The sequence below is a fragment of the Vidua macroura genome, chromosome 35 (assembly GCF_024509145.1).
Source record: "Vidua macroura isolate BioBank_ID:100142 chromosome 35, ASM2450914v1, whole genome shotgun sequence".
Taxonomy (NCBI): domain Eukaryota; kingdom Metazoa; phylum Chordata; class Aves; order Passeriformes; family Viduidae; genus Vidua; species Vidua macroura.
In genome coordinates, this window is record NC_071605.1 from 922,698 (window position 1) to 935,776 (window position 13,079).

At 47.0% G+C, this 13,079-nt stretch overlaps 1 protein-coding gene across 1 annotated transcript in view; it reads left to right on the top strand.

The window, feature by feature from the left end:
* The window catches only part of RAB10 (RAB10, member RAS oncogene family), a 50,669-nt gene that overhangs the window by 28,431 nt on the left and 9,159 nt on the right, over positions 1 to 13,079 (top strand). Inside the window, exons 2-3 of the mRNA XM_054002078.1 lie at positions 2,212 to 2,272; positions 11,734 to 11,872. Of these exons, the coding sequence (XP_053858053.1) occupies positions 2,212 to 2,272; positions 11,734 to 11,872 (200 nt within the window). The remainder of the gene's footprint in view (positions 1 to 2,211; positions 2,273 to 11,733; positions 11,873 to 13,079) is intronic.

Below are 13,079 nucleotides of genomic sequence, written 5' to 3' on the forward strand. Positions count from 1 at the left end.
TGATTCATAAATGTAGCCTGATGTGAGGGATGCAGCAGTGCTGGGGCTCACTGGAGAACAAAGGAGCACTGACCTGAGATGGGTGGGAGATCCCAGCCTGCCATCCTGGGATTCATGCCCAGCCTTGGCCTCAAGTCACTGCAGGGCTTGAAATCCCAGAATCCCAGAATTCTTCGGGTCAGAAAAGCCCTCCAGGATCATCAAATCCCAGCTGTGCCCAATGCCCACCTTGTCCCCAGCCCAGAGCACTGAGTGCCACATCCAGGAATTCCCTGGACACCTCCAGGGATGTCCTTCCAGTGCCCAGCCCAGAACTGGGAGTTTCTGGGCTGGGTCGTGTCCAGCTCTGAGCCCAGGAAGTTCTGTGTGCTGGGTGTTGGCTAAAAGGAGTTCAAGGCAGAGCTCCTGTGCAAATTAATTATGTAATAGTGCATTTCATAAATTCTGTTTAATCTTGCTTGGTATAAAGTGACCTTGTAGATTTGGGAGGGAAGTTTGGGATTGCAGCTGCTGCCTTTTAAAAAGTCTAAATATAAACAGGTTTTTGGAAAGCATGAGGAATGATCAGTGGTGTTCTCTGATTGGGATTGAAAGCCACAATAGTGGCATTTAATTAGTGTCAGAGCAGTTTGAGGGGATGGTTTGGAGTGGTCCTGCTGCTCTGCTGTAGCTCTGCTGTAATCCTTGTAGGCTGCTTTGGGAAGAGAAGGTTGGATCCTGGGGCAGCTCTGGGCCCCTCCTGCCAGGAGAGACCTGGAGGGGCTGGAGCGTGTCCAGGGAAGGGAATGGAGCCCCAGGAGGGGCTGAGGGAGCTGGGAAGGGGCTCAGCCTGGAGAAAAGGAGGCTCAGGGGGGACCTTGTGGCTCTGCACAACTCCCTGCCAGGAGGGGACAGCCAGGGGGGGTCGGGCTCTGCTGCCAGGGAACAGGGACAGGCCAAGGGGAAATGGCCTCAGGCTGGGCCAGGGCAGGCTCAGGGTGGGCAGCAGCAGGAATTTCTCCCTGGAAAGGCTGGGCAGGCCTTGGCAGGGGCTGCCCAGGCAGGTTTGCAGTGCCCATCCCTGGAGGGGTTTAACAGCTCTGTGGATGTGGCAGTTGGGGACTTTCTGTATTGGTATTGAAAATAAAAACCTTTTTCATGCTCTGAGCTCTCAGAGTCTTGGTGGCACTTCTGCCAAGGCCTGGCTTTGGCTGTCCCATACCCAAGGCAGAGGCAGGGATAGGTCTGGACCAGGAGGCTGAGCTCTGATAATTCTCCTTTTCTTGCTGGTGAAAGCTTCGAGTGGCTTGAACCATTCTGCATCCCTGTGGAAGCTCAGGGATGTGGAATGAGGCTGCCAGAGCTCCAGGAGCCTTTGTCAATGCTCTCAGGCACAGGGGAAATTGTTGGGGTGTCCTGGCAGGACCAGGAGTTGGACTGGATGGGGATTTTTGAAGGAGTTTCGAATAAGTTAGAGATGGGACTTGTGAGGTTTTGGATCATGTTATTTGTTGTTCTTATTTTTTACATAGACAGGAAGGGTGAGTTTGGCTTTCATTGTTACAGCATGGTTCAGAAGGTCTCAAGACCCTTAGTTACAAGACTTTTTCAGGAGTTACTGACTAATGAAACACTGCTAATAAGGATACTTCTGGTTTTGACCCAATCCTTAAATATTTTGTCTTATGGACTTATGTTACAGTGTGAGCTTTCTTAGCTAATTGTGTTATGACACACAAACTTCAGTACTGCATTCTAAACTTCTTGTTTACCTTTGTAACTACTTTACTATTTTATATCTTAAACTCTCAACTTTCTGAGACACTGTGTCTCTGCTTTAAATGACAAATCCACATTCTTGCTTTCTGCACTTCAGTTTGGAAGCCTTTTCCAAGGTCTCAGATCAAATCCTGTGTTTAATTCTAAGCTTTGGCTTACATGCCCAAAGTTCTGAGAGTTCCCTGCATTTTGGATTCCAGCAGACTGGGTGATCCCTGTGGCTCCTTCCTGCTCAGGGTGTTCCAGTGCAGAGCCCTGGGGCCCTGGCTGTGCAGGTGTCCCAGCTCCCTTCCCATTCCAGTGTCCCTGGACATCCCTGCTTTGCCTGGCAGTTCAGTGAAAGAAAAAAAAAAATCTGCTGTTCTGTCTCTGCTATTTGGAGTTCATGTGGAATGGATTTTTTTTAAAAATAAATAAACACTAATTACTTATTTATGTGTTTGTTTATTTTAGGGATAGACTTCAAGATTAAAACTGTCGAATTGCAAGGAAAGAAGATCAAGCTACAGATCTGGTGAGTAACACACAGCTTCCTGCAGCAGCAGGTGTTCCTGGGGAGAGTTTGCTCTTGCTGGATTCCCTTCAGGGCTGCAGGTTTGCAGCTGTGTTCCCTGTTTCCACTCCACTCCATGTGTGTTTCTGGAGCAGTAGCAGTGGTTGTAACCACTGGGCCTGGCTGCTCCCTGGGACAGGCTGCTGGCAAACCTCCTGTTGGGGGGGGGGGGGGAGAGAGCATCCTCACAGGCTGTGATTTAGTGGGAAGTGGTTTTAAACTGGAATTTTTAAATTAGGAGTTGCCTCCAGTCTGTGACTATAAATTGAGTCGTTGCCTTGCTTTGTGTCAGCAAGAAAATGCAATCCAGGGCTGCACTAGGGCTGGAATTTTCCATGCTCAGCTGTGGAGAGCTTCTCAGCTGGCTGGAACACGGCTGCTCTGTGGGGAGGTCTGACAAGAGGCAGAGCCTCACCTCCTTCCTTTGAGCTTCTGTGCTTTGAACCAGAGGCTTTTCACCAGGTCAGGTCAGGAGAGGCAGTGGCTTTTCGTGGCCCGTGGGGCTGGCTGGGCTCCCTCCCTGCTCACATCTGCATTCTCCAGCTCCACTGAAGGGCTCTGAGCTGGGATTTGTCCCTTTTGTCCCACTCAACAACCCCATGGCTGTGTAACAGTGGTGTCTGTAGATGCAGCTGGGTGGGTTCCAGTTTGGGGGAGCACTGATCTTTTCCAGCCATCCCAGGATAATCATTCCAGAATAATCACGAGTGATTATCCTTCCTAACCAGGGCATCTGGAGCCCTCCTGTCAGCAGCACCCTGAGGAAGTGTGAGAACTGACAGAGAGTAGGTTTGGATGGGAGATTGGGAATTAGGAATTGTTCCCTGTGAGGGTGGGCAGGCCCTGGCACAGGGTGCTCAGAGCAGCTGTGGCTGCCCCTGGATCCCTGGCAGTGCCCAAGGCCAGGCTGGATGGGATTTGGAGCCACCTGGAATAGTGGAAGGTGTCCCTGCCACAGCAGGGAGTGGCACTGGATGGGCTTTAAGGTCCTTTCCAACCCAAACCATTCCATTAAAAAGAGAATCACGATGAAATGTAAAAACAGAAAATACAGAAAAATCAGGATATTTAACGCAGGTATAAAGAGCAGGATGTAATGAAGCTGTACAGATTGTGGGGTTTAGTGCCTTAGGGAAGCGGAGTTGGGCGAGCTGAGATTTATACAGTGGCAACTTTTAAATGTCACAAAATTGGGAAGTTGTGGCCTGAATCTGCTGCTTGTTTCTGCTGGGTTCAGATTGCACATTTGAAATGAAACTTGGAAAGCAGAAAATGAAACTCCTACAAAAGAAAAATTTAAATAAATAAAATCTCAGTGTTGTTTCCTACTTTTTCTGTAGCAGGAGCTTGCCCAGCAGTGGCTCAGTGTCTTGTGGAGGTGTTTTGTGCAGTGCATCTCTATTTCCCCACTGCTTCCTGCCTTTGAACTCAACCCACACTTGCAGGAGGTGTGCAGCATTCCCCAAGCAATGCAAGGCAGCAGCTGAGTGAGCAGGGGATGGATTTAGGGGAACATTTCCTGTGTAAACCTGAGCGTGCTCCGGATCTGCAGTTGCTCTTATTAAACCTCAGGAGATTCCCACTTCTGGAGCTCGTCCAAGTCCCTCAGGATGGCCCTGTCCTTCAGGTGTGGCACACAGCAGGACAGCTCCTTACCTCTTCTGGGTGTGGGAAAGGGCCCTCTGACAGCCTCACAGCTGTGCCCTGACCTCTGAAATTATATTTAGGACTAAAGCAAGAACACAAAGGTCAGGCAGAATTAAAGCCTGCCTGGGGTGAGAAGCAACTCGATACTCAGTAGCTGTTGAAGCTGGGGTGCTGGATCAGAGTTCTCCTGCTGCTCCAAATGGAAATGTGCCTGCAAGGAGCAGGGTGGGACTCAGCCTTGGACTGCCCTTCCAAAGAAATGAGCCTATCCAGGGCAGATCCACCAGGAGAACTGCAGGGAGCAGGGTGGGACTCAGCCCTGGACTGCCCTTCCAAAGAAATGAGCCTATCCAGGGCAGATCCACCAGGAGAACTGCAAGGAGCAGGGTGGGACTCAGCCTTGGACTGCCCTTCCAAAGAAATGAGCCTATCCAGGGCAGATCCACCAGGAGAACTGCAAGGAGCAGGGTGGGACTCAGCCCTGGACTGCCCTTCCAAAGAAATGAGCCTATCCAGGGCAGATCCACCAGATCACCCCTGCATGTCAGCTTCTGGGTGGAATCAATCCAGGAACTGAGGATCTCCTTGGCTGGGTCATTGTCCAGCTCCTCTTTTTGGGAGAATTGCTGCTGGGACAGTCAGTAGTGCTGGGCCTGCTCCAGGAGCTGGGAGAAGGGAGTTCATGCACATTTGGGAGTGGAAACACTTACAAAGGCTGGGAGCTGGAGGGGTTTGCTGTGCTGAATGGCTGGAAGAATATTAATGCTGTCATGGTGCAGAGAAGGAATGAAGGAACAGAGTGAGAGATCCAAGAAAAGATGGTGCTGGCTTTGCTGAAGGACTTCAAAGGGACAAGGTAGTGGAGCTAAAAATTGAGTGTGGTATCTCTACCACACATTCAGGAGCTCAGGTAGAGTTGCTTTGAAATGGAAACCAAATGACTTTGGCATCCTCCAGTTCCCAGAACTCATTAACATAATGGAGCCATTGCAAAATGAAATGGGATTTTCCTGATGGTGTGGGCAGGAAGTGAGTGTGGCAGTCCCACAGAACACAGGTTTGGTCAGCACTGCCTGGGGAGAAAGGGACTTTCTTAGGAAGAACAACTGGAAAAACGAGGGTTCTTCATTGTGGCAGAGCACATCTTGAAAATCCTGGATATCCTGAACAGGTGGGGAAGGTCTGATAGAACTTGCTCCCTTTTTCCAACACCAGAACATCAGTTCTGGCCTGAGGCTGGAAAATGGCACAGGGAAAACACCAGGAAATGAAGTTTTGCTGGGAAACTCCTCATGGGATGTAGGGGTAGCTGCAGGTGTCCATGGACAGGTTCACAAGGGATTTCACAAGAGCACGGTCAGGTTTGGACTCTCAAATCCACAGAAGGGATCCCTGGTTCCAGAACTCCTTAACCACTGGGAAATGGAGGCTGGAAAACCTCTGGGCTGCCCAGGTACAGCTCTGAGGTGCTTGTCAGGAGGCACAAAAAGCAGAGCTGGGTTTGTCATCCAGGCAAAGCACAGACTCAAAGGAATGTAACTGGCAGCTAAAAATCTCTTTTTTTCCTTTTTTCCTACTTAGCTGCTCCTCCAACTCTGCTGTCTTTAATGACAGCCTGTTTTCCTACAGTTTTCCTGACCAATTTCAAATTTTAGGAACAGCTTTATGTCTTTAGTGTGCAGCTCCTGGCTGCCTGGAGGACTACAAAATAACATTTTTCTCTCAGTGCATCTCTGCAGGCAAAACATTTACATGGCCAGAGAAGTGTGCTCAGGATCTTGGTTAATTCAGCAATGAGCTCGTGTCAAAAAGAATCCCCTGTCCTGGAGTGGCTGTGCAGGTGGCAGCAGTGTGGTGTGGCCATCCTGAGTCATCCCAGGTGTGGAATTCCCTGTGATGTGCAGCTCTGGTGCTTAGGGAGCGTGCTGGTGACCAGAGGGGTAATTGCATTCATTTCTGCAATTACCCCTAGAATGTCTAGAAGTTAGTTCTGTTTGCTGAGGGCTTTTGAGATTCGAGGTGGAAGGTGTTCCTCTGGCACAGCAGTCCTATAAAACAGTTGGATAATTCTCTCATTATGGATTTCTTGTTACTGGATCTCGTTATGGAAGCTGGGGGTGCTCAGCCTGGAGAAAAGGAGGCTCAGGGGTGACCTCATCACTCTCCACAGCTCCTGCAAGGTGGCTGTGCTCAGGTGGGGTTGGGCTCCTTCTCCAGGAACTGGCAGAGCCAGAGGACACAGCCTTAAGCTGCACCAGGGGAAACTGAGGCTGGATATTAGGGAAAAGTTCTTTACAGAAAGGGTGATAAAGTTCTGGAATGGCTGCCCGGGGAGGTGGTGATGTCACCATCCCTGGGTGTGTTTAGAACAAGCCTGGATGTGGCACTGGGTGCCAGGGTTGAGTTGAGCTGTTGGGGCTGGGTTGGACTCGATGCTCTTGGAGGTCTCTCCCAACCTGGTGATTCTGTGAATTCTGGGAATGTTTTCCTGGCTCAGAAAAGCTGAAATTTGCCAGTCATGAAGTACCTGACAGAGCACAGAACCCCAGGATCACCGAGGTGGGAAAATCCTTTCATGGCCATGGAGTCCAGGCTGTGCCAATCCCCACCTTGTCCTCAGCCCAGGGCACTGAGTGCCACATCCAGGCTTGCTTTAAACACCTGCAGGGATGGGCACTCCAGACTCTCTGGGCAGCCCCTGCCAAGGCCTGAGCACCCTTTCCATGGATCCAGCCTGTCCAGATCCCTCTGCAGAGCTTCCTGCCCTCCAGCACATCCTCCCATCCAGGGGCTGGCTGAGGGTCCCCTGAATGCCCTCCCAGCCCATCCATGAAGGTGTTGAGCAGGACTGAGCCAGCCCTGAGCCCCCTGGTGCCCCTTCCCAGCTGGATGTGCCTCCATGCCCAGGTTTATGCAGCCAGGAGTGCTGAGCCAGGGACACTTTTCCCTTTGGGAAGTCCTCAGCCCAGTCACTGCAGCTCCTGGTGTTCCCCAGTCTCTCCAGTGCAACACTGGGCTGCACAGTTCTGCAGATGTAACAACTTTGGGGCAGTCATAAAATTCTTGGGATTATCTTGCTAGGAATTACTTGGTTTAATATGTTGAAGACCTTCATTTTGAGCCACGTGGACTGGCAGGATGCTCACAAATCATCAGATCTAATCTTTCCTTGCTGCAGCCGTGTAAATCTTTCATCAATAAATCATAATACGTTTTAAGGTTTCTATAGTCTCTGCCAGGTCAGCTGGAAAGCTGTCCCAGAAATTCCTTTCTCTCTAGGTTAAACCTCTAATATGATACAGCTTATGCATATTTTAATGTTGGCATGAGAATAATTCAAATAGACTTTTCACTTCCCTTGAGCATCTCCTTTCCCCAGTCCCACAGGACGGCCTCCTTTGTCTTCACAAAGCTGAACATCCAAACTCCCTCCCTTTCCTGCTGTGTTTCATTCTCCTTGGCTGTTTCAATAATCCTTGCCCACATTCATGTGAGCTGGGAGAGCGAGCCAGTTTGTGCCTACACCCAGAGCTTTGGAGCCTGCTGCCACATCCCAGAGGTTTGAACAAAGGGCTGGGGAGCCAGGGCAGCAAACATCCCCTGCGTGCTCCCACTGTCTCCTGCCGTTTGCCCAGGGAGGATCCAGCCCTCGTGGGCACCCAGAGAGCCATAACTCATTTCCTGTTTGCCTCAGCCAGCTCCAATCTCCAGCCATTAGGAGTTATCTCTGAATAATGAATGGAGAATCCATTAACCAGGGGAAAGGGCAGCTATAGTATTTATTTAAAAAAAAAAAAAAAAAAAAAAACCAAAGGGAAACACTCCAGGTTCTTTGCTTCTTCCCTCCCCAGCTTTCTTCTCTTCCATTAGCTGAGCTGCAGTTGCCAGAAAAAGCAGTGGAGGAGTTAACCAGGCGAGTCAGTTGTAGGATGTGACAAGCAGTGAGTAGCAGCTCCGTGCTGCCAACGCCAAGTTGTGTGAAACCACTCAGAATTGGTCCTGAGACAGCTGCTGGCCGTGGCAGGAGGGAGGAATCACAGATCCCAAAAGTCTGCTGGGGTTGGTCAGGCTTCTCCAGCACTGTCCTGCTTGTAGGAGCCAGTGGGAGGGAGTGACCTGGGGGAAGGTGCTGGCAAGTGGGTACAGAACTTCGGCAGAGAGAAAATAACGAGGGTGTGAGTGGAGATCTGTGGGGATATTTTGCAGGAGTTTGTCCTGAGTGAAGGAAAGGATCCCTCTCTCTCTCTGGGATATGCTAGGAAAACCATCAATTAAAGGATTAAACTCTCCCAAATCACTTCACAGAATCCTAGAATGGTTTGGGTGGGAAGGGACTTTAAAGCCCATCCTATTCCAACCCCTGCTGTGGCAGGGACACCTTCTACTGTCCCAGGTGGCTCCAAGTCCCATCCAGCCTGGCCTTGGGCACTGCCAGGGATGCAGGGGCAGCCCCAGCTGCTCTGGGCACCCTGTGCCAGGGCCTGCCCACCCTCACAGGGAAGAGTTAACAGCTGGGACAAGGAGAGAGACTCTGGGTCTTGTGTGGAAGATAAGCCAGAAAAGGTGAAGCTGTAAAGTTTAAATCCAGTCAAGGAGTGGATTTAAGCTAATCATAATTCCAGCTGCTCTCAGCCAGCTGGAGAAACGTCCCTGGAAAAAGTCCTGTGAAATTGAGTGCAGCCAAATGCCAGGTCCTGGAGTTCAGTGGGGGATGTCAGAGCAGTCTGCTCCTCGTGAGGCCAGGGAGTGGGATGAGTAAACAGGAGTGCCTGGAGATGTCCCAGTGTGGGGCTGGTGAGGCTCCAGCTGGAGTGTCCTGGGTGTTTCTGGGACGTGGGCAATTGGGAAGAGTCCAGAGGCAGTGGGAGCTGGGCTCTACCTGAGCCCTTTGGCCAGCCAGTGCAGGCTGGGGAAGGTTCCAGCAGCACATCAGACACCTCAGGCACAGTGTGGGATTTTCTGGGTGGTTTGTGGAGCTGGGAATGGAGTCAGTGACCTCCCGAGGCCACAGGCAGGGATCCAGGCAGAGGCTGCTGGGTTTGGGACCTGCCTGCCTCCCCCTCTGCTCCTTGTCCTGGTGTCACCAGGAGCAGATGGACATCAGTGGCCGAGTGTGCTGGGTTGTGAGCCAGGGGCTGTGGGTCAGGGAGACACACTGGGCCTTTCTGGAGGGGTTATGGAGTGTGTAACCTTGGTTTAGACCAGTTTAAATTTGGAGACACCTCGGAGTCTACCTTGTCATGGAATCACTGAGTCACAGAATGGTTTGGGTTGGAAGGGACCTTAAAGTTCATCCTGAGGTGCTCCCAGCCCCAGTGTCCAGCCTGGCCTTGGGCACTGCCAGGGATGCAGGGACACCCACAGCTGCTCTGGGCACCCTGTGCCAGGGCTGCCCACCCTCACAGGGAACAATTCCCAATTCCCAATGTCCCATCCAGCCCTGCCCTCTGGCACTGGGAGCCATTCCCTGGCTCCTGTCCCTCCATCCCTTGTCCCCAGTCCCTCTGCAGCTCTCCTGGAGCCCCTTCAGGCCCTGCCAGGGGCTCTGAGCTCTGCCTGGATCCTTCTCCTCTCCAGGTGAACATTCCCAGCTCTCCCAGCCTGGCTCCAGAGCAGGAAATGCTCCAGTCCAGTTCTGGAGCATTTCCATGGCCTCCAACAGCTCCATGTCCTTTTACATGAACAGTGTCACTGCAAACTGTCTGTAAACCTACAGTCTCTGGGGTTTGTGGCCTCTGAAACACACGGCAGAAAGTGCAGTTAATTCTTTCAAATGAATTCTCAATATTCAGCTAATTCCCACCTTCCTGCCGTGCAGGTTTGTTGAGGCACATCTCATCCATCCCAGCAAAGGTCCCAGGAGGAGATGGGACAATCCAGGTTGTCCCTGATGTTTTGTGATCAGTTTCCAGCACATTGCTCATAGACACCAGCACTGGTTGATGTCCCACAGCCTTTGAGCAGAAATGGCAGGAATATACATTTGCAGGATGCACTTAAAGCTTTATAAGGCTGAGCTGAGAACAAAACTCCTCTCAGTGTTAGGTCTGAGTCTCAGAAAATGTTGAGTTATTGTCTCAGTGGCTGCTGGCATGGAAAGGACCCTGTGGTGGTGGAGGTGAGGGGACAGTTGGTTCCAGGCTCCTGGAGAATCCCAATCCATCCCTGGGGAGTGCTGCTGGATCCACCCCTCTGCTTCACCCAGAGCTGTCTGACAGGGCTGTGCTGTTACATATAAGGAAATATTATTAAAAAAAAAAAAAAATATAAAATCAAGCCTTACTATTTCAACTAAACTAACAACTAACCTAAAAAGTTCCTGTTTAAAAAAAGAAATCATAAAAATAAAAATCAATTTACATAACAATATTTTTATTTAAAAAACAGCTCACACCTACAAAAAAGAAAATTCTACCCATATAAATCACTCGCTTCCCAAAGAACAAAAAATGTAAACTACATAAAAAAATGTAATAAACATGTACGCTACTACAAACCAATAAACACAATAAAATAAAATAAGTTTCAATAAATTGCTAACCAATTAAATTCAAGCACAATACCTTCTAATATTCTTGTAAATATAAACTATGTAAATAAAAATTTTTTAAATTCTGTTTTAAACTACGTAAAAATTTTCAAACTATAATAAAACTATATTAAAAAACTATATATTATAACTATTAAAACTATATTAAAACTATATTAAAATTATATGTTATAACTATATTAAAACTATATATGATACCTATATTAAAACTATATATGATAACTCTATTAAAACTATATATAAAACGTTGTAAATAAAAATTTTTAAAATTGTGTTTTAAACTATGCAGAAATTTTCAAACTATAATAAAACTATTAAAAAACTATATATTATAACTGTATTAAAACTATAACTATATTAAAACTATATTAAAACTATTAGTTATAACTATATTAAAACTATATATGATACCTATATTAAAACTATGTATGATAACTCTATTAAAACTATATATAAAACGTTGTAAATAAAAATCTTAAAAATTCTGTTTTAAACTACGTAAAAATTTTCAAACTATAAGAAAACTATATTAAAAAACTATATATTATAACTGTATTAAAACTATATAACTATATTAAAACTATATGAAAACTATTAGTTATAACTATATTAAAACTATATATGATACCTATATTAAAACTATATATGATACCTATATTAAAACTATATATAAAACTATGTAAATTTAAAAAAAAAATTTAAAATTCTGTTTTAAACTACATAAAATTTTTCAAACTATAATAAAACTATATTAAAAAACTATATATTATAACTGTATTAAAACTATATAACTATATTAAAACTATATGTTATAACTATATTAAAACTATATATGATACCTATATTAAAAGTATATATGATACCTATATTAAAACTATATATGATAACTTTATTAAAACTATATATGATACCTATATTAAAAGTATATATGATACCTATATTAAAACTATATATAACTATATTAAAACTATATATAAAACTATGTAAATAAAAATTTAAATACTATATTAAAACTGTGTAAATAAAAAATTTCAATTTTTTTAAATTTTAATTTTTTTTAATTTAAATTGAAAAAAATTTAATTTAAATATTTAATTTTAAAAATTAAAAAAAATAATTTAAAAAAATTCAAAATTAAAAGAAAAAAAATTAAAACCCGGAAGTGTTCTCCATAAAACCGAGTGGGTGAGTCCATCTCCATGGCAGGACTGTGGTGTCTCCCCAGGGACACGGCGGGGCAGGAGCGCTTCCACACCATCACCACCTCCTACTACCGAGGGGCCATGGGCATCATGCTGGTGTACGACATCACCAACGCCAAGAGCTTCGAGAACATCAGCAAGTGGCTCCGGAACATCGACGAGGTGAGTGCCCGTGGTGGCCCAAAGGCTCCCCAGAGCTCAGCTCTGCCAGGGGTTTTCAGCTTCCCTTTTCCTCTCTCGAGGTCGGGATTGAAGGAACTCGAGGTAATAATTTGTGTTCAGACTCAGGTGTTTATTATTTTTTATCTATGTTACAGTCTCACAGCAGTGAGTTCTGCAGTCTTTCATTAACAAGGCACAACATGGCCAACTATCTCTTGCTACAGGGTCTTTTAAGGCTAAAGTATCCAATTAAGAAATGACACCTAAATTATTTTCACTTCTAACCCAATGACTGATCCCTCAAAGTCCCCAGGGTGGGCTTTTCTGTCCAGTTACAAAAAAACACCCAAACCCATGGAGGAGAAGGTGAAGAAGAAGGAGCAGCCACTGCCCTAAAACCTCAATTTAGCTTTCTCTATATTACTGTATTCTAAAACCCCAAACTAAGTTTTCCACTCTGTGACATCACACACTTCTAACCAGCTCCACACCCGTAATCCCAGCGCTCTCAATCCATTTTGGAAACCTTCTCCAGGGCCTCAGGCCAAAGGCAGAGCTCTCCTGGGGGCCAGAGTCTGTCAGCACAGGAAGGATAAAATTCTCAGCACCCAGAACTCCAGCAAGGGAGGCTGGACATTAAACAGGAGCCTGTGGTGTCCTGAAATACTCACTGGGAGCATGAGCAAACTGTGTGCCTGTGCTGGAGGAGGGTGAGGAGCACTCTGGGATCTGAGAAGGGCAGCTTTGGGAGCAGCTCACACCACACAGTGAGGGCAGAGGGGCAGCACAGCCAGGAGCTGCAGAGTAGCTACACTGTGTGTTACTACTCACAGTGTAGCTGTTCCTGAGTGTCTAGGTTTGAACAGCCAGGTGTCTGCTAAGGAAGGCAGGAGCCTCCCCTGAAATGGAAAATGTAAACCCCCTCCCTCTGAATTATTATAATTTTGAAATTAAGGGGCTCTCTGGCAGAGATACACGAGCAGGAATAACAGTTCTTTATTAGGAAAATTAAAAATACAAATGGAATTGTACAAACAAACAAAAACCAACCCTGCCAGAGTCAGAGCAGGCCCTGGCAGCCTGTGGGTCAGGCTGGTGGCAGCAGTGCCATTCCATGGGGGCTCAGCCCTCCTGCAGTGCCAGCTGTGCTTCTGCTGGAGCAGGATCCTGGACAAGGCTGGAGTTTTCCTCTGGAGCTCCAGGGCTG